Below are 27,797 nucleotides of genomic sequence, written 5' to 3'. Positions count from 1 at the left end.
TTTATAATTTTTTACACTTTACCATTTTGTGTGAGTACGTAACATTGTAATGTAAAATTAGTACATTATAATTAAATGACCTTTTTCTTGGCATTTCCTCTAAGTGAATCATCCTAGGAAGCTTTTTTTCATATTAATTTGTTTATCATTTGTCCTGTGTAGAATCATCTTAATATGATATGGTTAAGAGAAATGTCATTAAAACTTAGTTATGCCCCCCCCCTTACAGTAACTGTGTTTTGTTCTTGTAATTTAAGGTTTTATTATTTTAAAATACTAGTTAATGACCATAATGGCCTAAGTACCACCTACAATGATATGAAAAAAAAAAAAAAGAAAAAGGAAAAAGAAAAACAAAAACAAGAAACAGCTTCAAGTCTCTTAGTGGGGAAACTATCCTGACCCTGAAAACATTCTTATCTTTCTTGGATAAAATAGCTTACTTTGAACATTGCTATTCACACTTTAAAATAAATTAATAGTATTGGTTACTTCCACCTTATCTGCTTGTTAATGCAGTTAAGCTAAATCTTTATCATCAGCCATCACTGGGAATATATATTAATAGAAGGAATTAACAGAGAAGCAAAATTTCTATGCTTTAACCACACTTCTAGTAATGCAATTGATTTATTCAAAAGAAGTACTTTTTATTCTTCAGAAGAGCAATAATGTCTATGGATTAAGAATAAGAAATGTCAAAAACAAACACAAACTCCCAGAAAACCCACAACTCATTTTGTAGCTGATTATGCATTTCACTGTTAACTCCAACTCTAAAAGCAAGATCCTGCATCCATTGCTATCAAAGACTAACTACGAAATTCTGGCTTCAAGTTATAGATCAAATTGCCTTTTTATAACAAAAGAGGGCATCTAAGTTATATAAGTTTAGATATCCCACCAATATCAATAATACAAGACACAAAATTATTTATCTCTCCTATACCAAACTATCATTTAAAACACATCAAAACTGTAAACCAGTAAAATAAGTACTTTAGGACCTGTTCTGAGATACAAAATCTCATTAGATATGGTAGTGTGACCATTCATGAGATACACTAATTTTTCAAACTAAACAATTACTACCAGACAAATTAAAGCAAATTCGTATTAGAAAAGAGATAAACTCTTCTAAGTGAACATATGCCAACATTTATTATGTTTTTTTTCTAGTAAGTAAAACTAGTTTTGTTTTACTGCCAGGTAAAACTTGATTATGTTATTTTTGCTTCTACTGTTAAACCAGACTTAAAGGAACTCATCTAAAAACTACTGAAAAAGAAAGGGAAGACCTAGTAATGAAGTGCTTCTGAAGTGTCAACATGGATTAGAGTCCCAATCATCTAAAGAATACACATATGTAATACTCTATTTACCTAACGGTCTTTAATAATTTTTAAATGGATATTGATTTCTATGCATGTGAGCAGGTGTACATACACACGTGTGCACACACAACAGTCCATTTACTTGTCTCTTTATGTAACTTCAGAGAGCAAAAGTGCATTTAAGATGAAATAGAAAAGGCCATTAACTTCCTAAGCTTTTCAGATCACTCACAATACAGCAACACTTAAATTACATAAGGGTTTGTAAATCTTAAAGGAAAATAAATTTTGACCTTTTAAAAATTGCCTCATTTTGGCAGAAAACTGTAATTCTACTCACTAGATGATAGTTATTGAATTGGTTAATGATGAAAAATGTTCTACATACCAACATGAGAATTTTTTTTTGCTCCAAAAAGCATACAGTTGGAAATACTTCAAAAATTGTCAGTTGTCTACCAAGTAAGAATTCCAAACTTTAAATGTATATCTATTTCTGACAAGTTTTAACTTTAAGTGTGTTTATAAATTAATTTTCACATCAATGAAGTATTTCAGTTGGAGGAGGAAAACAATAAACCTACACTGTCATATTTTTTCCCTTTTTCCTTTACTTTTAAGAAATAGACACTTTCCTTGTAAATTGTCAGCATAAAAGAGATTTTAAACACTACAAAAATTTGGAGACCAATCTGATTCATCTGGTTATGGCTATCAAATGGATGACAGGCCCTCAAAAGGATAATGGAGTAAAGTCAAATGATAACCAAAATTAGGCATTGAGCATATCCAAGGTAGTAACAAGAAAATCATTTGGGGATAAATACAGAGACCAAGTTAAATAAATTGTGAAGGAAAAAAGACTCAAATATCCTTTTAAATAAATCTTATCTAAAATAAGGATGATAGAGATAGGGAATGTATTTTTTTTTTAATAAAACAATTCTGCTTCAGTGCAAATGTGTAGTCCAAAACAAAAAAGAAATGTTTGAGGTGACTTAGCAGGAACAATTTCCACAGCCCTTCACACTGTTAACAATTTCTTCTTGTAATTTCTTCCTTTCCTCCTCTTTGGACATATTTTCTTTCTTTGCATCCCATTTGGGGTTATGGTTCTGCACACGGTTGCTCTGTGTATGCCACATTTCTGAATAGATACTTCCAGGGTTAGCAAGCAAACCATGGTGAGTACCACGTTCAGCTACCTTACCCTAAAAAAAAAGAAAAAAAAACACAAAGAAACACCAAAAAAGGTCATTTAACTGGCATAATAACTAAAAACACATAGGATTTGCATTTATTAAAATCTCTCTCCCTAATTCCTGATCCATTGTATAAGTGGGAAAAATTAACACAGGAATACTTTCCTTATTTTTGAGTTTCCCAGTCCTAGTGAACAAAGAAAACAGTATGAAATTACCAATACCATAAACACCATTTTGCTTAAAGAAAATAAAATTTTAATATGTTATTTTTCATTCTGAAATGCAGAAAGTGAAGGTTAATAATGTAAAAAGGGAATACTTTCTGTAATTAGCAAATATTCAAATCAAAAGCACTATTATTTATACAGGGATGTAAAGGATTTAAAAATAATACCTCAAAAGTCATTATTTGTACTTTGAAATTAAAAAGATTTCATGAAAATTAAGCTTACTTCTTTCAGTAGCTATTTTTGTTAATAATCACAATTAAACTTAACATTGCAGATTTAGCACGGATTCTGAACCCTGATCTACAATTAATTAATTTCTTGACAGCTATTGTTAAACATGCTAGGAGACAAAGAAATTTGTCATTTTTACTGATAGTCCTGGTGATGGGATCTTTACAAATATACCCTTAGGTAAAATAATAGAAGTTTGTCTGTGCCCATGTCTGAGGATATACATACACACATACATATATACTGTTCCATTTTTGCATTGCTCACAGAAACACCTGAGACTAAGTGGTTTATAAAGAAATAAAAGCTTATTAACTCACAATTCTGACGGCTACAAAGTGTAAAGGTGTGGCCCTAGTATCAGGTCAGCCTACAATATAGTCAACAGAAGCACAGAGCATGGTGGGTAAGTACAGAGACAGACAGAGAGAGATTCTGATAGTTCTACTATTAGAAAACAAAACAAAACAAAACAAACAAACAAACAAAAAAAACAGCTCTTGCGAGAATTTGCCCCTTCTCACAAAAGCTGGAACTCACTAGGTCTTGTGAGATAGCATTAATGTATTCATGAGATTTGTTGCCTCCGTAATGCATTTTTCTTCATCCAGTCACTGCCCTCTAGACCTCACCACTTCCCACATCAAATTCCAAACCATGAAATTTTAGGGGACAAACCATCATCCAAACCATAATGCACATGTATGCACACACATACACATACACGGTTACACTGCTATTTCTTGATTAACTGATTTATGGCAGTATCTATTGACCTACCATTTTGGAAGATGAAAATTCAGCATTTTTATACTTTTCTACATTCCCATTGCCTCATTCTTTATTCTCCTAAATAATGCCAGCTACTTCAAAAAGTTTGTGGAAAAAATGAAATTAAAGTATGAGTTTATTTTGGTGTAAAATATTTAAAAATCCATAGTTTTCTTTAACCCCCATTTTTCATAAACCTTCTGAAGACTCCTTGTATATCACACGTTTTAGTGAGTGTTTACCTTATCATGACTATGCAAGTACTTTCTGTTGAGCCAAGTAGGTACTAGGATTTTATATATTGGGTCGTTGGAAAAGTCATGTTATATTTTTCTATGCAAAAATGCATCGACTTTTCCAATGAACCAATATATTGGAGCAAGCTTCTGGAAAAAAAAATTTGTGTTGTCAGAAAACTCATGACATACTTTTTCTATGCAAAAATATGTCATGACTTTTCTGACAACCTAATAGTTTTTCATAGACTTTTTCTTTCTTCCTAGAATTAGTAATTTTCTTGTTTTTCATTTGGTTAGTTTTTTATGTCACTACTATAAATCTCTCTAAAGTTTATTCCAGAATTATAAAACCTTTCTGAATACTACTTTTTCTCATAATCAGCTATATTAGGCAATTTATTAGTTCAATTCCTTTCACTCTGGAGATATTCCTCCAAAGCTTTTAGGATCTTTTCTATATTCTCAATTCTGAACTTGTATGATAATGTGTCTTGGTGTGTCTTTTATTTTTTCCTTTCTATTTATTGTCATGGGTACTTGATAGGCTCTTTCAACACAGACACTACTGCTGTCAAGTTCTAGACATCCTTTGAGTAGTATATTTTTGATAATTTCCTCTTCCCTTTTTGCATGGAAATGGCATTTTTGATCAGTGGGCTTCACTCTAGGATGATCACATAGTTATCTGGACATTTTGCTGGGGTCCCCTACTACAAATATCTTTTTTTCTGGGGCTACTTTTTTTTTTTTTCTAGAAGTATGCTCTAATTATCTGCTGATAAGGGAATAAATGGTGATGAAATAAATAAATAGCTACTTGGTAAAGTTCTTAGAACCAGTGGCACAAGAGGGTATGTGGTTCTATCCTTTGATATGTTTTGATTTCTAGTTAATCTGTTCCTTCCTTGCTAATGTGCTTGAACACTAGGAAGGGGTAAATGTCTAAGACTCCAGGAACTGTATTTCATTATGTATGTAGATTTACACTTAATTCTGCTATTATCAACCTCATGCTTATGTCCCCTATCCATGACACCTGTGGTATCTCCAATTCCTAAACCTTTTCAGGCATGAATCAACTTGCACTTTATGCTCTTTCAGCTTTGCTAATCTCTCTATCTACTTATCATCTTTGCCAAATTTGCTAACATCTCTTGTCCACTGTTATTTCCTCTCCTTTTGTCTTTATCCTTATAAATTTGAACTTATTATACTTATTTCATTCCTTCATTTTAATTCTGCTCTGTTTGGGGGCAAAAGAGATAAACAAATGTGTTTAATCTTCTATGTTTACCTAGATGTCCCCTATTGTTATGCCACCTTAGCACTAATACTACAAGAGACTGCTGACAGAACAAATGAGATGACAAACCCCTAGTCAAAACTAAAGACACATTAGTTTTACTAGAAAATGAAAACCTGTGATTTTCATTATCAAGTAATTATAGAATCATCAAATTACAAACAAAATGATATTTTAGGTACAGGTGCCAAATGCTCATTAATAAATTAGTTTCAACTACAGTCTAAAACCCAAGCAGCAAAATTGTGATATAACTGTACAGATACTGTGAACCTCATGGCATAAAACAGTTAAATACATGCCTGCTAAGGCATTTTAACATTTTATATGCAGTAAGAAAAGGTCCTAACCACATTTCTGTGTAGAATTGGGAAGTTTTAGTAAGAAGCACAAAACAGATTTTTTTCCCCCAGATTTTGGAACATCAATGATTTAATAGGTGTATTAGCAAAATTTGCCATTTAAGACATCCTGGTGGGACCAGCAGTTAGTGTAATGGCTATGTTGCTGGACTCCCATGTAGTCAACTGCGATTCGAGTCCTGGAGCCGGTGGCTTAAACTCATGCTGGGCGTGTATGCGTGCGTGCCCAAGATCCTGAGAGAATGGAGGAGAAGGGATTGCGGAGTAGCCACCCCCCTGAGGGGTGATTTCTTGCTTTCTCTCTCTCTTTCTGGCGAGCATATGCATCCTATAGCAAAAACCTCTCCAAAAAAGAAAAAAGAAAAAAAGAAAAAAGAAGAAGACATCCTGGTACAATCATACTGGGAAAACAAAACAAAACAAAACAGTTTTCTTTTATTTTTTTTAAAAGAATTATTTTATTTAACTTTATTTATTTATTTAAATGACCAGAGAGGGATAGAATGAGAAAGCAAGAAAAAGAGGGAGAGAGGAAGAGAGGAGGAGAGAGAGAGAGGGAGTGAGCGAGTGAGCCACCAGGTCCAGGACTTAAACCGTGGTTGATCACGTGGAAGTCTTGCATGCTTAACTACCATGCCACCTGCTAGCCCCTGGAAATCAGTTTATTTTCTAATAAATGTAAGCATTTATGAACAAACAAAAAGAAAGGTCTAGGTTGACAAGCGTATAGGTAACTTTAAAGGGAAATAGTATATATACCACAGCACTGAACATCCTATAAAGTGTCCATACTCTGTGACTGAAACTAATTGACTAAAGGATATAGAAACACAGTATATAGATGTAAATACCAGATACAGTGTGTGTGAAAGAGGAGGGTTTGAGGAAGGACATTTAGAAGAAAAATAGGGAGGCAAAGCATTAATGGGACACAGAAATGTGGTATTATCTGCTGAAGATATTTTGTAGTTTTATCAACTGTACTAGGGAGAAATATCCATTTTGTAAGCCAAATAATAATGTAATTGAATGTATAAAAGAAAATGAAATGAAAAAATAAAAAAAGAGAAATCTTAGTGGAGAACAAAGTTTCTCTCAATAACTCACTATATAGAAAGTATATAAGAATACTTCTCTCTGAACCCTCGGTACACAGGTTCTCAAAATCGTAAAGAATTGAAGAATGAGGGCTAGCAGTTGGCACAGTGGTTAAGGAGCTGGACTCTCACATGGTTGACCATGGTTTGAGTCCCAGACCTGGTGGCTTGAAACTCACACCAGCGTGTGTGCCCTAAATCCTGAGAGGAGACTGGAGGAGAAGGGATTGCAATGTGGCCATTCCCCCTAGAGAGTTATTTCTCACTTTCTCTCTCTCTGTGGCAAGCAAACCACATGCCCTATGGTAAAAACTAAAAAGAAGAATGTCTTTATTAGAAAGAAAAAATAATCACAGAAAAGGTAGAATGTGAGACAGAAGGCTGAATAATGTCAGAAATAATCAAGTTCTGGAGGGTGGAGGAGAAGAGGTCCTTGTAGAGGAGAAAAGAAAAATCACTGCAACTTTGAAGTCTACCAATCACAGTAGTGGGAGTCTGATTTGCTCAGAACATTTAGATAGCACACTTATATACCAATTCCCTCAGAAGAGAAAAATAAAGCAATCTGTCTTTTCTCTTACTTTCTTCATAAGGAAAAAAAATAAAAATGGTCATGCTTGAAAATGACCACTTTATTTTACAGTAATTTTCTTTTAGGCATCAGCATATACACAGGCATTAGAAAATGAAAATATGTAATACAACGAAGACACTGAGTGAAGATTCTATTCAGAGCAAAAATTGATGCAGAAAAATTATTTTGTATATATATCCCTGAAGATCAATGCAGAAAAATTATTTTGTATATATATCCCTGAAGATCAGCTTCTAACATGAAGATTTAATGCTTTCCTTATCGAACTTCATCTTTGAACACTTTAATGGAGAGTGAGGTTAATACAGTTTATTCATTTTTACATGGGACATGCACTATCTCCTATAAAAAAGGACCAAAACTAGAATCCTATCAGGATTCGCTCTCATCCAAAGAATGTAAATTCTGTATATTTTATTAGAAATAATATTCAAGTTTCTATTATCTATCACAATTTCTAATATTCTTCAAACACTAAATTTTAAAGTTAAATCTCTTACCTGGTCCAAGACAATAATTTCATCTGCATCAACCACTGTTGATAATCTGTGTGCAATGAAAATAGAAGTTCTATATTTGACCACATCCCTCATGGCACCAAGAATAGTCTGAGAATTTGACAACATGAAGAGTAGGGAAAAAAAAAAGATCTACCAGTTAGATAAATATAAATTAAAAATAACCACACATTTTCTAAGGGGACATATAAAATACAAATGAATCTTTTACTGTATAAACTTTATATCAGTGTCTAGCATATGACAGAATCTAATAATTGCTAAATAGAAGAGGATAAGACTTAGCAAAGAGAGTAGGCAAATAGGACCATATAATCGACATTATTGGAAAAAATAATTGTTAAAATAGGCAACATTTCTCTAAGTTACGAAGCCTGAGAGAATCTGTATATCTTCCATATTTAAAAATAAGCAAACAGGGGCCAGTGGGTGGCATAATGGTTAAGACATTGGACTCACACATGGTTGATTGTGGTTTCAGTCCTGGATCTGGCGGATGAAACTCACACTCGGTGAGTGTGTATGTGTCCCCAAAATCCCGAGAGGAGAACGGAGGGGAAGGGACTATGGTGTGGCTATCCCCTCAGGGGGTGATTTCTCACTTTTTCTCTGTCTCTTCAGTGAGCACATGCACCCTATAGCAAAAATCTCTTGTAAAAAAAATAAGCAAACAAATAAACAACTCCAGTTGCAGCACAGTCGGATAGCATGTTTATCAATGAGAAGACTAAAATGAGGGAAGATTTAAGTGATAGGCTGCACATAAATTCAAAATAATGCAAACAAAGACAGGGAGACCTGAAGGGTACAGGGACATCTGCTTTTCCTTAGTTCAAACTCAGTGGACAGGAGAGGAAAAAAAGACAACCATTTTGAGAGAGATTTTTGCTATAGGGAGCATGTGTTAACCAGAGAGATTGAATGATAGAAAGTGAGAAATCATCCAATGGGAGGATGGCCATGGCACAATCCCTTCTCTTCTACTCTCCTTTCAGGATTTTGGGGACACACACATGTGCCTGGCATGAGTTTCAAGTCGCCAGCCCCTGGACTCAAACCGCAGTCAATCATGTATGATTCCAATGCCCCAACCACTAGGCCACCTGTTGGTCCTGACAACCATGTATGTTTAATTTGATGAAACCTCTTTTTCAAATGGCCTGACTTCTTAATGCATTCTGGAAAACACATTTTTGTCTGCTGCCTGAAAAATACAAAAGGACTGTGTGTGTGTGTGTGTGTGTGTGTGTATTCAACTATATTTAGAAGCCAGGGTCTAAGTACAACTAGATGGAAATGGCAGTGTAGGGGACGGAAATAACAATGGCTTCCTACAAATGTTTCTAAACATTTTATTAATAAAAGATTATAAAATTATCAAGAGCTAATGGCTACCTAGGAAAAGAAATCTTATATTTTACTAGGGCAGAATGGTAATCAAGTGTAGGGGCAATTCTAAGAAAAACTGTAATGTTTGTGGGAACTCTTTTTCCCCACTCTTATGAACTTAAACTGGCATCCTACTGAGTATTCTGGACCTTTTAAAAAGGTCCACTAAAATTCATTAAACCCTCGGGTGACTCCTTCCCTTGGGGGCAGTCTATGTTACCTCTTAATAGGCTATGCTAATACAATAAAGCTATGTGACCCAAATAATGATGATTAGTAGGACTTTGGTACCACATGCATGAGAGAGAAAGAGGAAGAGAGAGGGAAAGACAGAGAAAGAGAGAAAAGTACCCTTAACAGAGTCTTGCCATGCTACGATCCTCCTTCTCTAGTTGTTTGTTTAGTGCCTCAGGATCCTAAGTGCCTGCATGCATACACAGCACATTTTTTGGCCAACCTGAGGACTCAAACAGGCAGGTAGCCATAGGGCTTCCAGCTTTGTAGGACATTTGCATTGCTGCTACACCACAGCAGATAGGCTGTTAGTAGGACTTTTAATTTGTGATAAGATGATACATTTTTAGGTATGAAGTTCTTGTAAGCAGGTTCCTATGAATAGGTCTGGTCTTCCTTAAGGTTCACTTTAAATATAATAAATCCCCATGCTAACTAATTAACTTAAAATTATTGTTAAAAAATATGCTACAGATCAAATAATGTATCCTGAAACTCAATTCCATAACCAAATATTATGTCATGCAGTCTAAAAATAAAATTAGGCTATCCTTCAACATGAGGTTTATACTGTGCATTAAATTAAAAGGAAGGTGAAGAGGCAACTGACAAATAACATCTGTCTATTAATAGATTATGGGGATATTTTAATGAAATTATTATTGCTGCTGAGACTTTTGTATGCAATGTTACTATGAAGTCTAATATTGTTGCTGGGTAGTGTCACAAAATCGTGGTTTTTCAAAGCATTTCCTATGAAATGAATATAAATTGATATGAACATTGTATGTTGTATATGTCTAGCTTTCACCTCAGTGAGTTGTTCCATGATAAGTAAAAGGTTTTCTGATATTCATAGTGCCACAAGTGTCATAATCATTTACATGTTTTTTTTTTTTGGAGAGGTTTTTGCTATAGGGCGTGTGCATTCATCAGACAGACAGAGAGAGACATAGAGACAGAAAGCGAGAAATCACCCCCCAGAGAAGATGGTCACGCCACAATCCCTTCTCTTCCATTCTCCTCTCAGGATCTTGGGCACGCACACACACGCACCCGGCGTGAGTTTTAGGCCACCAGGTCCGGGATGCGAACTGCGATTGACTACGTGGGAGTCCAGCGACATAGCCATTACGCTAACTGCTGGTTCCCTTTATTTTTTTTTTTGAATCATTTACATGGTTTTAATGAGTGTTAAGTACAACAGGAGACAGACTAAAATCTTCTGCCTTCATCAGCATAATAGGCAATTCATATATCTTCACAAGATGCAAAAGTAACGCAGTATACAGTGTCACATGGTTCCAAAAGGAGACACCTCAGCAAATGGACATACCACGGTGGTATCTGGTTCAGGACAACCTGGCTCTTACATCAACACTTGCCATGTTGGAGAAAAAAAGTTGGGTATTTTGCTCTATAGCACCTCTTATTAAAGTTCATTCAAAATACAAAGTGATGTAGCCATATACTGAAACTTCCAAGGATAAAAAATAAATATGAAAGAATTTATTATTTTTATCATCATTTACCTCTTCAGTAATTGAATCTAATGATGAAGTGGCTTCATCATAGACAATAACTGGAGGGTCCTTCAAAATGGCTCTTGCGATTGCTACTCTTTGCTTTTCTCCTCCTGGTAAAGAAACAATTTAGTTAAAGGAAGCAAAGCATAGACATATTTTCTGTTTCTTGTATTTCCACTATTATAATCACTAAATATTACCTTCAACTTGATCCATACTCCTGATTATTGTTTGTTTTACTGACTTGTAGAATCTAAGTTCATACATGATATCATTTGGCAAATTATATTTCTTGGAACATAAATATTGAATTCTGACTTTGTGTCAGGTGAAAAGAATGAGAATCTGAGAGATAACAACTCTGACTGCACAATTATTCTTCTTTCCAGAAATATGCTCACAATATGTGTTACTTGTTAATATAGGTAATTCTCAATGAACAGCAATCTCAGAAACATTTCAATATCAGAGAATTGACAAAACAAAACAAAAAAAAACCCAAATACAATATATAAAATTTGAAAACTTTTAAGACATGAAACATGATTATCTAAATTTATTTCTTAGCATAAAAAATTACCATTCAGGTAGTATTCTCGAGGATGATTTTAGACATAAAGTTATTATTTTCACAGTAGTCTTCAAAGTTAATGGTATATATTTCCTACTTCACTTTAATTTTTTGTTATAGGGTATCTAGCAGAACAACTTTCTAAAACAGAAAGGAAACAGAGGCCCAGTAAAGCTAAGTGATTTGCTCAAGGTCACAGAGGAAATTTCAGCAGAATTTGGCCTGGCTCTCACTCTCAGTTCAATTTTATTCCTATTGTAATGTACACACCTACATTTATTCCTAAATACAGTGAATAAATGTTTAGGAAATATTTATTTCCTACATAAATAGTAAAAATACTTAGTAAAATATTTCTTTTATCACTGGGACTACTGTAGATATAAGATCTTATATAGAACTATAGCTGGAAGTAGAACAGGCACCATGCTAGAACTGTCTGCCTGCCTACCCATCAATCCAAGAGCAGAGAGCACCTCAAAGAAGTAGATAACCAGAGTAAGGATCAGTTTTGACATGTCTCTTGAATTTCAAGTGGAAACTAACTCAGCTTTAACTCTATTCAATAATATTTTAGAACTTGTAGAAGTATCTGTGTATTCTTGGGACCAGAAGATGGCGTAATGGTTATGTCACTGGACTCCCACATACTTGACCACAGTTCCAGTCCCAGACTAGGCTGCTTAAAACTCATGCTGGGCACACGTACGTGTGTGCCCAAAGTCCTGAGAGGAGAATGAAGGAGAAGGGATTGCAGTGTGGTCATTCCCCCTGGGGGGTGATTGACTTCTTGCTTTCTGTCTGTCTCTATGATGAGAGCATGCAAAAATCTCTCTAAAAAAAGAAGTGTCTGCATGTTCTCTAACATAATTAGCATATATGCTAAATAATAAATGGTTCACTTTTAGAAGTTTGACTCTGAGGCAACAGGGATTAGGTGAGAACAAAATTTCTTTATCCATTCCTACTCCCAAACACAGGCAGAAAGGAAAAAAAAAGATTAGAAAATAATGAAATGCAACACAATTAACTGAGATAAAGTCATGCATTGAGAGGGCTAGTCTATGTTACTTGCTGAATTGGGGATCACTAAATGGATCATCAAATGAACATATAATTTGAGGATATACTAGTTTATTGAAAAGTACTTCTATTAAGAACAGTGGTAAAGTGTAAAGGTAGACTGGAATGACACAGGTATCTTATATTATCAGAGAAAGACAAAACTTTCTAATAGAACGCAAATTCTTTGAAATCAGGACGGTTTATGCATATTTTTAACTCTTAAATCACTTAGTATAGCAGCTTTCACATAGTACAGACCTAATAAATATTGTGAAAAAATGAAGCTAGTTTGTAATAAAGAGTGAGGATTTATTAACATTCATGCAGAGTATTCTTCATTCTATTTTTGCTTTACTCCCATCCCTTTTCTATGTATTTCTCCCCTAAATGAAATTAGAATAAAAGTCTGAGGAAGGATATTAAGGAGAAAAATAGAGAGGCAAGGCATTTATGAGACAAAGAAATAGGTTATTATCTGTTGAAGATAACTTTATAGTATTGTCAACTGGATTGGTGAGAAATGTACACATGTTGGACTATTCACTTTGCAAGCTAAATAATGTGATGGAATGTATAAAAGAAATTGAAAAAAAAGAATAAGCACAAAGGATGTAGTATGTTTGTATGAGTTACATTAAATACTTCTGGGCATTAAGTATCATACTTTTGGAAGTCAAATTATTTGGGGCAAAGAAACAACTTTATAGATCCTCAAAAACAGTTCAATGCTGTTTTAGGATAATTCATTCTTAAACCTAGCAAAGTAATAATTAAACACTTACATAGAAATACATAAGCCCCCAAGTTTCCTTGATCACTGAACCAACAAAGATAAGAAAATGAAGCTGGCTGTATAGAAAGTGGAGCAGTTAACAGGATCAAGCATAAGAAAGATCAAGCAAAAAAAAGTCTAAAGTATTGAAAACATTCTCTAATGATCTAGAAAATTATAATGATGAATACACAATTTGCTATTAAATTGTTGGGTGGTCAGGAAAGTTTTTTGCATAGCAAAATGGGAAAATACATCATGACTTTCCCAATGACCTAGTATTTCTCTTTAATCTTGCTATTTTTCCAGGTAAACAATGATCTTGGCTTTCATCTCTGATCTTCATAGTAACATTAATTAATGAAATTACTAAATTGACATTTGATCATATTTGGATAATTTACTTAATATTAAGCACCTATAGTATTTTTGGCTGCAAGTAAAAAAAAATTGCTTGACTTGAGAACTTACCTCAGGTATGTTGAATTATTTACAATGATAGGCAGGTAGGCTGGGAACCTCATGAAATGTGACCAGATGAACACTAGGTTTGAACTCTGTTGTTATGTTTTCTAAAAAATGGCTCTGACAAATTGGAGTTTAAAAGGACTATACAAGTGAGGGGATAGGTCTAAAATCTTTGATCACCTGAAAGCTTGAGTCCTCTTTCCCCTACTTGGGTGTCATATCCATGTGGCATTCGAAGAATTGCATCATGGAGTCCAGCTAATTTTGCCACTGCATATACTTCTTCAGGAGAAGCGCTGATATTTCCATATAAGAGGTTGTAGTAAATAGTAATATTAAAGAGAACAGCATCCTGAAGTAGATTTATATATATATATTTCTATTATGTTCATTATAAAAATTCAAACAATAGTAAAAACATAAAGACATAAAGTGTAAAAATATATTTCAGCCCCTTTCATCATTCTCTCATTTCTGTAATCCCATTTCCCTTCCCAGATCTAACCAACATGAACAATCTGTGGTGTATCATTACAGATTTTTCCTATGCATTTATATGCCTAAACACATGCTTTTTCCCCTAACACAAACAGGGCAACTCTATACATATTTTACAAATTACTTTTTTCACTTAACATATCCTAGAGATTGTTCATGTCAGTAACAGAAATCTATCTCATTCTTTTTAAAAGTTATATATTCCCTCTTATGAATAGTAATCTTAGTACCACAGATGCAGCACTTGGGGACCTTTCACAAGCTTCATAACCCTGTCTACTCACTTTCCTAGTTCCTCTCCTTCTCTCCCCATATTTTGATATGGATTTGATTCTAGTTCCATGAATTAACCTACTAACAAATACTAGCTGCAGCTAATTCTCAGATCTCTCTATAAGTTTTCAACATAAGAAAACCTAACATTCTATAAAGATATCTATTTCTTGTCTTCTCAGATATTACATTGAATTTATCCTACCTCCCCAACAAAGTCGTTCAGAAAATGTTTATTAAATGCTTACTATGGGGTCAGGCACCATGCTTGGTACTGACAGTACAGTGGTGAACCATACATATAAACTTCAAGTTGGCAGCCAAACTACTTTGTAATTATTATAAATTCACTAAGCTGAAAACTTCAAAATTGCAATAATAATTTTCATTTACTGAGTAAGTATGTCATGGACAATACTCCTGGTACTTTACACATATTATTTGTAATCCATAGTAATAATGCTGTCCTATAAAATAAATGGTATCTTTATTTTATAGATGAGGAAATTCAGGCTCAAGGCCACAGAGCCAATGAAAGTCAGAGCATGGGTTAGTACCATGGGTTAAATCAGGTCTGTTTGACTCTAGAATGCATTCTTTCCACTCTATTATGCTATCATTTTAAGGTGGCTTAGAAATCTTTTACATTTCTACTCATTTTCTTTTTTTAGAAAAAAATTCCTCTTAGTAATAGAATATCTATCTGTAGGACCTAATACTACCTGCTTCATTAGCATATGCTACTTCTTGGGTTCTGATTATTGTAGGTACGGCTTGACCAACTTAATAAATATTCCCAAAAAATGATATTGTTTCTGTTTTTGTTTTTAAATACCTGTGGTACCACTCCCACTGCCCTCCGAAGGCTTTCCAGGCTCACGTCTTGTATATTTTGACCAGCAAGGTAAATGCTACCCTTCTGGGGCTCATAGAAGCGAAACAATAGTCTTACTATTGTGCTTTTCCTGAAATTGGAGATGAGAAAAGGTTATTTAGCTCTTGTCGGCATTAGGGAACCCCTGTGTTAAATCACAGTAATTGTTTTATTATGATAAGTTAAAAATTACATTGGGAATCATCAAAAAATAATGCAGAATTTTATAGAAAATGAAATAACCTACCCTGACCCACTACCTCCTACAATGGCCACTTTCTTCCCCGCAGGGACTTCAAAAGTTATACCATTAAGGACTTTCTGCCCTTCAATGTATTCAAAATGTACATTATCAAAGGCCACAGTAGCTGTCTCTGGTGCGATCTGAAGGGAAGGTGCCATCACTTTGTCCTATCAGGGAAGAGAAAACAAAAAAGTCATTTACACACTACCTAGAGTACTGGTATACAGACAATTTTCTAATTCACAGAGAGAATTAGGAAAATAATGGAGAAAAAGGTGGTTTACAAGTGGAGTTTGATCACATCCAACAGTGTTTCTGAAGATTTTTTTTTTCACTCCTTACTGTTAAGGTAAAAAAAATCCTGAATGTTCTTGCTTCTGAGCAACTTTTTTGGGGAGGTGGGAGAGAACGGGCTAATTATCAGGAGAATAAATGGACCAAGGATGGAAAGAGAGACAGTCACATATTCTGCATCATTATTAGAAAGAGCAAATTCAGTGTAAGTACAAATAATTCAATTTTTCAAACTTTAGTTTCCAGATATAATTTTATTTGCTAACACTGTAAGATTTTCAAACATAGAACTAAAAGCTGTAACAACCTCTTGATACACATGATAGCCCAATTCTCATAAGAAAAAAATTTTGCTAACAGTGATAAAATGATATTCCCCTAAAACAATCCTATTAATGGGATGGTGTGCACATATTTCTGAATATAGATTACTTACTTTAATTCGTGTGTCTACCTTGAGTAGAGTAAACAGGGTGTTCATATCTATGAGCGCTTGTCTAGTTTCTCTATATACAGTTCCCAGAAAGTTAAGCGGTAATGAAAGCTGAAAAAGTAGTCCATTCACCATTACTAGGTCTCCAACGGTAAGAGTACCTTAACACGCAGTTGGCAAAAGCAAAAAAATAAAAAGGATATTTTAGATGAATGCTACAAACTTCTCAAGTTTAAGAGAGAGGCATTTATAGCCTGTTATTATGAAACAGCAAAATATATATAATCAGTAACTTTTAGGCCTACTCAATTTCTTTTTTAAAAATTTATTTTTATCTATTTTATTTTTAAAAGAATTATTTTATTTATCTTATTTATTATTATTATTATTTTAATAATTCCAGAGAGGGACACACAGAGAGAGAAAGCCTCCAGGTCTGGAACTCAAAACATGGTCGGCCATGTGGGAGTCCAGCACCCTTAACCACCATGCCACCTGCCGGCCCCAAGGCCTACTCAATTTCAAAGCATCTAATCTATCATTTAGACAATATAAGGAACTTGGTATATAATAAGTGGAATGGGGAACTCCATCTGTATCATGTAAACTATATATGATACACAAAAACAAGAGTGGTATAAGTTAGGATAGAAACATAAAGCTAAAAATCTCTCCTAAGACATTAGTCAGTTTCTTTTAGTGTAAAAGAGAATTTTTTAAAAAAGGAATAAAATATTACATATGGAATGTATAATGGGGTATTATTCAGCCAGAAAAGGATGAAATACTGTCATTTACACAACATGGATGAATTTGGACAAAATTATGTGCAAAGTCACATAAGCTAGGCACTGAAAGACGAATACTGCATGTTCTCACTTGTGGAAGCTAAGCTATTACCAGAATGCACAGAAGTGGAGAAGGGAATGGGGGATACCAGAAGCTAGGAAGGGATAAGAGGTGGGGAACATAGGGAGAACTTGGTTAATAGACATAATAAAAACAATGAAAAAGAAGAAGAACAAAAAAAAGAGTATAGGTAGATAAGAATGAGATAAAAAGAAGAAGAACAAAAAAAAGAGTATAGAAAGATAAGAATGTGTTCTATATGAAAAAAATGCTCAATATCTCTTACAAAGAAAATGCAAATCAAAACCACAATGAGCTACCACTGAACCTCAGTCAAAATAGCTAAGATTCAAAAATTAAAGAATAATGAGTGCTGGTGAGGCCGTGGTTAACAGGGGACCGTCCTAGTACAACTACCATGGAGAACTATGTGGAGGTTACTCAGAAACCTACAAATAGAACTAACATACGCCCCAGTAATTCTCCTCTTAGGTATCTACCCAAATGATAGGAAAACACTCAGTCAGAAAAACACTTGCACATCCATGCTTATTGCAGCATTATTCACAATTGCTAGGACATGGAATTAACCCAAATGTCCAAGAACAGATGAATGGGTTGAAAAAAATGTGTACTCTCTGGAATACTACTTTGCCAGAAAAAATGAGACCCTGGCATTTCATAGAAAGTGGACAAATACAAAAAATTTAATGCTAAGTGAAGTAAGCCAGACTATGAAAGACAGGCATTGTATATCCTCACTTAATATATACCAAATGTATGCACTCGACAGCAGAAACTGAAAGAATGGAAGGTATAACAGCAGGGAGGCCAACTGTAGATACTACAGACATTACAGAAGGGGGTGAATAATAAAGGGTGAGAGAAAGGGGATCAGGGAAAGAAAGAACAAAACTTTTTTTTTTGAGAGGTTTTTGCTATAGCGTATGTATGCTTGCCAGAAAGACAAAGAGACAGAAAGCAAGAAATCACCCCCCCAGGGGGGATGGCCACACTGCAATCTCTTCTCCTCCATTCTCCTCTCAGGACCCTGGGCACACACGCACATGAGTTTTAGCCACCGGGTCTGGGACTTGAACCACGGTTGACTACATGGGAGTTCAGCGACATAGCCATTACGCTAACTGCTGGTCCCAGAACAAAACATTTAATAGACCCAAAAATGAAAAGATATCTGTTGATGATAATGTATATGGTAATATCTTTGACTTGACTGATATATACCATATACATACTGGGAAAACCCATGTTGTACACTGTAAATCTGTTCAGTGATTCAATATAAATAAAAATTAATTAAAAAAAGAAAAATATGTTCTAGAGTACTAAAGTACAGTAGATTACTATAGTTGGTGACAATTGAAGTATATTTCAAAATAGCACAAAGTAATGATAAATGTTTGAGATGATGGATATGCTTATTACCCTGATTTGATAATTAGAAATTATATTAATGTATTGGAAAAAAATCATACTGTATCCCAAAAATATGTAGTACTATTATATGTCAATAACAAGTTATAATAAAAATTTGGAGCAAATGGATATCATGACTGAGAATAATAAACCACATATTAAGTTCACAGTGAATGAACGAATCCTCTTAGTAGGAGGGCATATTACAGAAAAGAGACACACATTATTTACTTTTCCAGTGTCTTACAAATGAAAAAATGAATAGATTAAATGATAGTTCTGAAAAAGGATTATTCACATTTTAGTACTTTGGATTAAATGTTAAGTAAATTATTAAATACATTGCTTTTCAGGTTTACAAAAAAAAAAAATTAGAAATACTAGGTGCCATGGGGCTGGCAGGAGGCGTGGTCGTTAAGGTGCTGGACTCCCACACGGTTGAGCACAGTTTGAGTCCCAGACTTGTCAGCTTGTTTTCTCACTTTTCCTCTCTCTCTTTCTCTCTCTCTGTCTCTCTTTGGTCAAATTAAATAATATTGATGAATAAGACACCAGAGATAGTGTGAGAAGGGGGTGGAAAAGGCAGAGGGTAAGAAATAGGGATAAAATAAATAAATAAATATATGTACATATACATACATATAAACTAAAAATGGAAAATTATTGATGATAACATGTATGATTAAGCCACTATGCAGTATATTCTGGATGGGAAATCACATTTTGTATACTGTGACGATGCTTAGGGAATGAATATAAATTAATTAAGTTTAAAAAAAGTTTCAGAAAAAAAACCTTAAACTGTTTTTCTTGAATTAAAAAAAAAAGGCATTAAAAATACCTATTTGATGACTACAGTAAGTTATATAGTCCCAGTTAGGTGCGACTTTATAGTATGTTCATTCTACTCACTGAGGTTTATGTCTAAAATCAGACTTGTGTTCATGGATATGTGTATATCAGTTGAGCTTGCTATTGAAAATATTTAGATTAATTAAGATATTTAGTGAATCAATAAAATATGGGGGTGGGGGAAAGGCATAGAAAGCAATCATAGATACCAGAGACAGTGTGGGAGGAGGGTGGGAGATGGCAGAGGGTGAGAGATAGGTAATCAAGGATGGGGATAAAAGCAAAATATACAGGAAACAAGAAATGGAAAATTATTTGTTGACAATAACACATATGTTGATATGCTTGATTGAGCCAATATACAGTGTATTCTGGATGGAAAATTTCATTTTTGTATGCTGAAATGATGTACAGTGAATGAATGTAAATAAATAAATTTAAATAAAAAAATTCTAAAAAAAGAGAAATACTAGATGCCAGAATCAACTTGTAGACTCATGAAATGCATAAAGAATAATCACAACTGATAAGAAAACCTTTGCTAAACAAAAGGAAGTAAAAAAAAAATCAAATAATCAAGAAAACACATTCTATTTCAAAAAGGTAATCATTTCAAGAATGTTAAAGCATGTCATCGACCATCCTTTATAATTAAGACTAATATATACATTTCTTTCATTAATCTTTAATTATAAAAGTTACACGGTCTATAAACGTGGCAACCACAGATCCTTCCCCTGCCATAATTCCCTGACTGGCAAGCACCATTATGGCTGTTAAACCAACACTGAAAATAGCACTTTGACCAAAGTTCAGCATAGCCAGAGTAGAAGTACTTTTCAATGAAGCTGTCTCATAGGTCTTCAAAAATCCATCATATCTCTGTGCTTCATAATTTTCATTATTAAAATACTACAAAAAATATAAAAATTGTAACTGTGGAGAAATATAGTTAGAATTTAATCTCTTAAATGATTAACATACTTTTGATCAGACTTCATGTACAGACACAATTTGGTTTTACAGGCTCTATTTTAAAAACTGACTTTCAGTTCAGTAGACTATGGCATTTCCGCAGTTTTCCACAACAGATTTTATTTGAAAAGTTCACAAAATTCACCCAACAAACATTTCTTGAATGCCTACCTAACTCACACTCATATCTGGAAAAAAAAACATTCAACACTTCCTTCACAAAGCCCTTCCCTCATCCCCTGAGATTCTGAGTTGGTTATTCCACTGCCTTGACCACATTATGCATTTTATTGAGTCAACTGCATACTTACCTGAATTCTCCTACTAGATTATCAAATTCTTGGAGGGCAGGGATTACACAGTAATCATTTTTTTTTTACCACCCTCCTCCATCATAGCTCTTAGCATAGTGTTTTACACACAAGAGGCATTCAGTAACTATTTGTTAAATAGAAAACTATGAACAAATAAATGAATTAATAAAAAACACTATGCTAGACACTCTGAGGAAAAGAGATCAAGAACTTACTTGCCAGTATGATTAGCTTAATGTTCATTTTGAATCAAAATGCTAACTATATATTTAAAATCATTTAAATTAATTCATTGATAAGATAAAATTCTGATGGTACCAAGCAAAAATTGAGGAGGAAAGCAAGGGCAATTTCTTTTTTTTTTTTGGAGAGGTTTTCGCTATAGGGTACACGCTCACCAGACAGACAGAGAGAGAGAGAGAGACAGAAAGCGAGAAATCACCCCCCAGGGGGGATGGCCATGCTGCAATCCCTTCTCCTCCATTCTCTCCTGGGATCTTGGGCACGCACGCACACGTGCCCAGTGTGAGTTTTAAGCCACCGGGTCTGGGATGCGAACCGTGGTCAACTACGTGGGAATCCAGTGACATAGCCATTACGCTAACTGCTGGTCCCAAGAAAGGGCAATTTCTATATAGAAGAAAAACAATAAAGTGGTAGAGCTCTGTCACAACTAGAGATTTTATTCTCATCTAAAGCTCTAACTTACATCATCTGTTAAATCAAATGGCAGAACAAATCTTAGTACTGTTTGAAAGGCAGAAGAAAGTATAATTAAACATATTACCTTCACAGTTTCATAATTCAGCAGTGAGTCTATAGCAGCATTACCTGCATCATTATCTGCTTTGTTCATTTCTATTCTAAATCTAGTTCTGTAAGACAAAGATTTGAACAAGTATGAAGCTATGTTATAAAAGTATAACTCATTTCTGAACCTTGTTTGGCCTCTGGAGAATACCTTACCTCCACCGTGTGACTGCAACTGTGAATGCTGTGTATGTACCAAGTGTTCCAAGGGTCACCAATGCAAATTGGGCACCACATCTGTAATACTAAAGAAGTCAAAAGAAGAAATGAGAGTCACTATGCTTGCTAAACAGTTTATAATATGCAAATTGCAGTCAAAACATTTTAATAAAAGAAAATGACAGCGGAAAATTGTGCATGTGAATAAAAGGTAAAAAAAAAATCAAACACCTTAGAAAATGTAATTTAGGGATCAGCAGTTAGCATAATGGCTATGTCGCTGGATTCCCATGTAGTCGACCGCGGTTTGAGTCCCGGACCCGGTGGCTTAAAACTCACGCTGGGTGCAAGTGCATGTGTGCCCAAGATCCTGAGAGAATAGAGGAGAAGGGACTGTGGCATGGCCATCCTCCCTGGGGGGTGATTTCTTACTTTCTGTCTCTCTATCTCTCTCTGTCTGTTTGGCGAGCACACATGCCTTATAGCAAAAAAAAAAAAAAAAGGCACACAGGCCTTATATCAAAAAAAAAAAAAAGAAAAAAAGAAAATGAAATTTAGGGGCCAGCAGGTGACATAGTGTTTAAGCAGCTGGACTCCCACATGGCCAACTGTGGTTTGAGTCCTGTACTTGGCAGCTTGAAAATCACACCGGGTATGTGTGCACGTGTGCCCAAAATCCCAGGAGAATGGAGAAGAAGGGATTAAAGTATGGTCAACTGCCCTGGAAGGGTGATTTCTCACTTTCTCTCTCATGGTTTCTCTACTCTCCAATGCGTGCATGTGTCCTATGGCAAAAACTTAAGAAGAAAGAGAGAAAGAAAGGGAAAGAAAGAAAATCTAACTTAGGTAACAAGAGAAGAAAGTCAAAAGGTATTTGCCACATTGATACCATCAGCAAAAGCTAATGATAAAATAGTACAATAAGTCTAAGGAGAAAGTGTGTGTGTGTGTGTGTGTGTGATGCATTATGACTTTTCAGACAACCCAGTACACACACACACACTTTTAACTATATAAGATGAAATCGCCTAAAATGTTATGAAAAGTGAATAGAAACCTAGATATTCTAAGCATATCAGTTCAATGTCACATACAAAAATTTTTGCTTAAAACAAACTAAACAAAAACCTTGCAAGCACTAGTTAAAAACAAACAGTTCTTTTTTTTTTTGAGAGGCTTTTGCTATAGGGTGCGTGTGCTCACAAGAAAGACAAGAGAGAGACAGAGAGACAGAAAACAAGAAATCGCCTCCCAGGAGGGGTGGCCACACCACAATCCCTTCTCTCCATTCTCCTCTCAGGATTGTGGGCACACATGCACATGCACCTGGCGTGAGTTTAAGCCACCGGGTACGGGACTCAAACCGCGGTCGACTACGTGGGAGTTCAGCGACATAGCCATTATGCTAACTGCTAGTCCCACAAACAGTTCTTTACAATAATAAAATGTTAAAGAATGTGGACAGTTCCTTGCTCTTGTAAAGTAACTAAACAACTGCATAATCTTTCTGGTATCATGAAATTTCGCTTTCAAACCCATAGGCATACAGCAGTACACAGCTTCAAATATTCAATTGCTACTAAAGGAGAAGTAAGATAAAAGTTTGTTATGAAAAATGCTTTTTTACTCACCAAAACACCACTGACAAGCATCACCTCAAACATGATGGGAAGAAGATTAAATACCAAAGCACTCAGGACAAAACTGATTCCCCTAGTTCCTCTGTCAATAGCTTTAGATAAAGCTCCTGTCTGTCTGCTCAGGTGGAAACCCAGATCCAGATTGTGAAGATGCAGAAAGACATTCTTGGCTATTCTTCGGATTGAATTTTGGGCTACATTGCCAAATACTGCATTTCGAACTTCATTAAAAAAGGCAGCTCCGGCTCTTGATACACCATCTAACAATTCATTCAAAAGAAAAATATGGAGTTTAAAAACATTAGAATCGTGGGTGTAAAAATGGCAAAGGCTCAGAAAATGTTTGTACAATTGTATTCAGGGACGAAATATATAACAGCATATTTACACTAAAAGAAACGTATAACTCATCTAGCTAATTAGTACTAACCAAAGGCAGCTCCGGCTCTTGATACACCATCTAACAATTCATTCAAAAGAAAAATATGGAGTTTAAAAACATTAGAATCGTGGGTGTAAAAATGGCAAAGGCTCAGAAAATGTTTGTACAATTGTATTCAGGGACGAAATATATAACAGCATATTTACACTAAAAGAAACGTATAACTCATCTAGCTAATGAGTACTAACCTTTTAGTTTTTTTTTTGAGAGGTTTTCGCTATAGGGCGCGTGTGCTCGCCAGACAGACAGAAAGAGACATAGAGACAGAAAGCGAGAAATCATCCCCTAGAGGGGATGGTCACACTGCAATCCCTTCTCCTCCATTTTCCTCTCGGGATCTTGGGCATGCACACACACGCGCCCGGAGTGAGTTCTAAGCCACCGGGTCCGGGCTGCGAACCACAGTTGACTAGATGGGAGTCCAGCGACATAGCCATTACGCTAACTGCTGGTTCCGAGTACTAACCTTTTTAACAGTGTTATTTTCCCCCAGACTTCAGATGTGGAAAATTTTTTTCCAATTAAAATATCTTTAATAAATATCTCTGGGGCCAGCAGGTTGCAGTTTGAGTCCTGGACCTGGTGGCTTGCTCTCTCTCTCTCTCTTTATTTATATATAGTAAGTGAATGTGTCCTATAGCAAATTAAAATAATAATAAATTAAATTAGCTCATATGGTCTCAGCATGGATAAATCTGTTGTGAATTTAAATGTACAGTATATGTAGCTCATATAGTCTCAGTTTGGATAAATGTACAGTATTTGTTTTTGATCAAATTTCCCAAAATAAGTCATGATAAAATTGAGATCCTGAAAAATAAAGTACCTTGACTAAAAGCATCTTGCATTCATGTCTCCCATATCTCATTATAAAGTGTTCTTTCTAATGCATGGTGACACATAGCATTCAAATTATTCTTTTCAAATGATGTATTTGTATCATATCTACTGACTATATTTTAATAAGGCATTAATGTACATATATAACATTATTTAGCTATTTCTTATGTAACAGTTAACACTACCAGCAAGAAAATAACTAATCTTACTGGAAAAGTAACTTATAAAGCGCCTAATTATTAGAAGTGGCTATTACCAATTTAATGTCTTATTTCATACTACTGTTACCTAGAACTTGCAAAATGCTACTGTTATGATATTTTTCAAAAGTTTATGATACAAGAAATTTTAAAAGCCACATGTCAAAAAATAAATAAACACATCACATAAAATAATAAGCATCCAAAATGTTAAGTTGTATTTGCGGCAGTAAAGGTCATCTGTCCAAATATGATGAAACCTTCTTGATTAAAGTCAACACCTGTAGACGGATTAAAGAATCATACATACAGCCTATCAGAACTGCTGTTGCCATGGTTGCAACTGTATTTGGCGCATCACTCAGGTTCAGCATGTTTTCTGACATCTGGTTGAGGCTGTCTACAGCATATTTAAACATGAAGGGAACCACAATATTCAAGGCCTAAAAACATAAAAAACATCAATTACCCATTATACACAAAATACTTATTTATAAAAGCACCATTATTTACCTTAAATTAGTATTCATGGTAATGTTCAGATATGAACCATTTACTGATATTAGAATAATTTTACCAATTTATAAAGATAAAACCTTTGGCATTAGAAAAGCTATCATTTCAGGATTTCTACATCACACTGCCATGTTAATATTCATTTAAAAGCTATGTGAATTAGTCAAATGCTCCTGGAGTCCATGAAAGCATCCCTAATCAGTCACCAAAAAAATCTCTGCTATCTGAAATCCTACGGATCTCGTGGCATCTGTGGCAAACTGCTTTATATTGTGGCTATCTGAGTATTTATTTTCTTTTCTTACTAGATCCTTGAGTCTCTGTATCATATTACTTTTTAGTCCTACCTAAGCTGAGTGTGATGCTTTGTATATAGTAGATATTAAGTAAATATTTTAAAGATGATTTGTTCGTTCACCAAAAAAATAGTAAATCTGAAATTATATAGCAAAAAGGATCTTAAACCAGATGAGTTATAAGGATCTATGGCTGATTTCACTATTAAAGGGAAAACACTGATGGATCTATTTGTTCTACAAAAAAAATTCTTTGCCCCAATAGTATTCAAAACCAAATCTACTGAATACTCAATTAGGCTTTCAATAACCAACCTATTTCTCCATGAGAATATACCAAAAGTTATAAAGTGTTCTTTCTAATGCATGGTGACACATAGCATTCAAATTATTCTTTTCAAATGATGTATTTGTATCATATCTACTGACTATATTTTAATAAGGCATTAATGTACATATATAACATTATTTAGCTATTTCTTATGTAACAGTTAACACTACCAGCAAGAAAATAACTAATCTTACTGGAAAAGTAACTTATAAAGCGCCTAATTATTAGAAGTGGCTATTACCAATTTAATGTCTTATTTCATACTACTGTTACCTAGAACTTGCAAAATGCTACTGTTATGATACAAAACAAAAGTTTATGATACAAGAAATTTTAAAAGCCACATGTCAAAAAATAAATAAACACATCACATAAAATAATAAGCATCCGTTAAGTTGTATTTGCGGCAGTAAAGGTCATCTGTCCAAATATGATGAAACCTTCTTGATTAAAGTCAACACCTGTAGACGGATTAAAGAATCATACATACAGCCTATCAGAACTGCTGTTGCCATGGTTGCAACTGTATTTGGCGCATCACTCAGGTTCAGCATGTTTTCTGACATCTGGTTGAGGCTGTCTACAGCATATTTAAACATGAAGGGAACCACAATATTCAAGGCCTAAAAACATAAAAAACATCAATTACCCATTATACACAAAATACTTATTTATAAAAGCACCATTATTTACCTTAAATTAGTATTCATGGTAATGTTCAGATATGAACCATTTACTGATATTAGAATAATTTTCCCAATTTATAAAGATAAAACCTTTGGCATTAGAAAAGCTATCATTTCAGGATTTCTACATCACACTGCCATGTTAATATTCATTTAAAAGCTATGTGAATTAGTCAAATGCTCCTGGAGTCCATGAAAGCATCCCTAATCAGTCACCAAAAAAATCTCTGCTATCTGAAATCCTACGGATCTCGTGGCATCTGTGGCAAACTGCTTTATATTGTGGCTATCTGAGTATTTATTTTCTTTTCTTACTAGATCCTTGAGTCTCTGTATCATATTACTTTTTAGTCCTACCTAAGCTGAGTGTGATGCTTTGTATATAGTAGATATTAAGTAAATATTTTAAAGATGATTTGTTCGTTCACCAAAAAAATAGTAAATCTGAAATTATATAGCAAAAAGGATCTTAAACCAGATGAGTTATAAGTATCTATGGCTGATTTCACTATTAAAGGGAAAACACTGATGGATCTATTTGTTCTACAAAAAAAATTCTTTGCCCCAATAGTATTCAAAACCAAATCTACTGAATACTCAATTAGGCTTTCAATAACCAACCTATTTCTCCATGAGAATATACCAAAAGAAAATGAAAAAAGAAAATAAGGAGTATAATGCTTTCATATACAATATTTGAGGCAAATATTTAGTCATTCACATTCTACATTTTCTGCAGAGTTATAATAGCTTTTTAAAAAAAAATTGCCAGAAGGTACACGTGCTTACTGAAGACAGTGAGACAGAAAGAGAGAGAAAGAGAGAGAGAGAGAGAGAGAGAGAGAGCACGACAGAGAGAGAGAGAGAGAAAGCACATCCATGGGGAATGGTCATGCTGCAATCCCTTCCCCTCCATTTCTCCAG

General features: G+C 34.5%; 1 protein-coding gene across 1 annotated transcript; it reads right to left on the bottom strand.

Annotated features, from left to right (window-relative positions):
* Nucleotides 1–625: 625 nt before the first annotated feature.
* Nucleotides 626–25,487, bottom strand: ABCB7 (ATP binding cassette subfamily B member 7; the record flags this gene model as incomplete). Its single annotated transcript, XM_027766802.1, is given in 12 exon segments — nt 626–2,545; nt 7,868–7,975; nt 11,041–11,144; nt 14,091–14,262; nt 15,517–15,646; nt 15,803–15,966; nt 16,530–16,687; nt 20,402–20,576; nt 21,741–21,828; nt 21,920–22,008; nt 23,554–23,822; nt 25,355–25,487. Coding segments are annotated over 12 exon segments (1,803 nt in total), but the record flags the coding sequence as incomplete, so codon positions are not given.
* Between the last annotated feature and the right edge of the window lie 2,310 nt (nt 25,488–27,797).

Source organism: Tupaia chinensis, unplaced genomic scaffold, assembly GCF_000334495.1.
Source record: "Tupaia chinensis unplaced genomic scaffold, TupChi_1.0 Scaffold143704_1, whole genome shotgun sequence".
NCBI lineage: Eukaryota > Metazoa > Chordata > Mammalia > Scandentia > Tupaiidae > Tupaia > Tupaia belangeri.
This window is presented reverse-complemented; position numbering and strand designations above follow the sequence as displayed.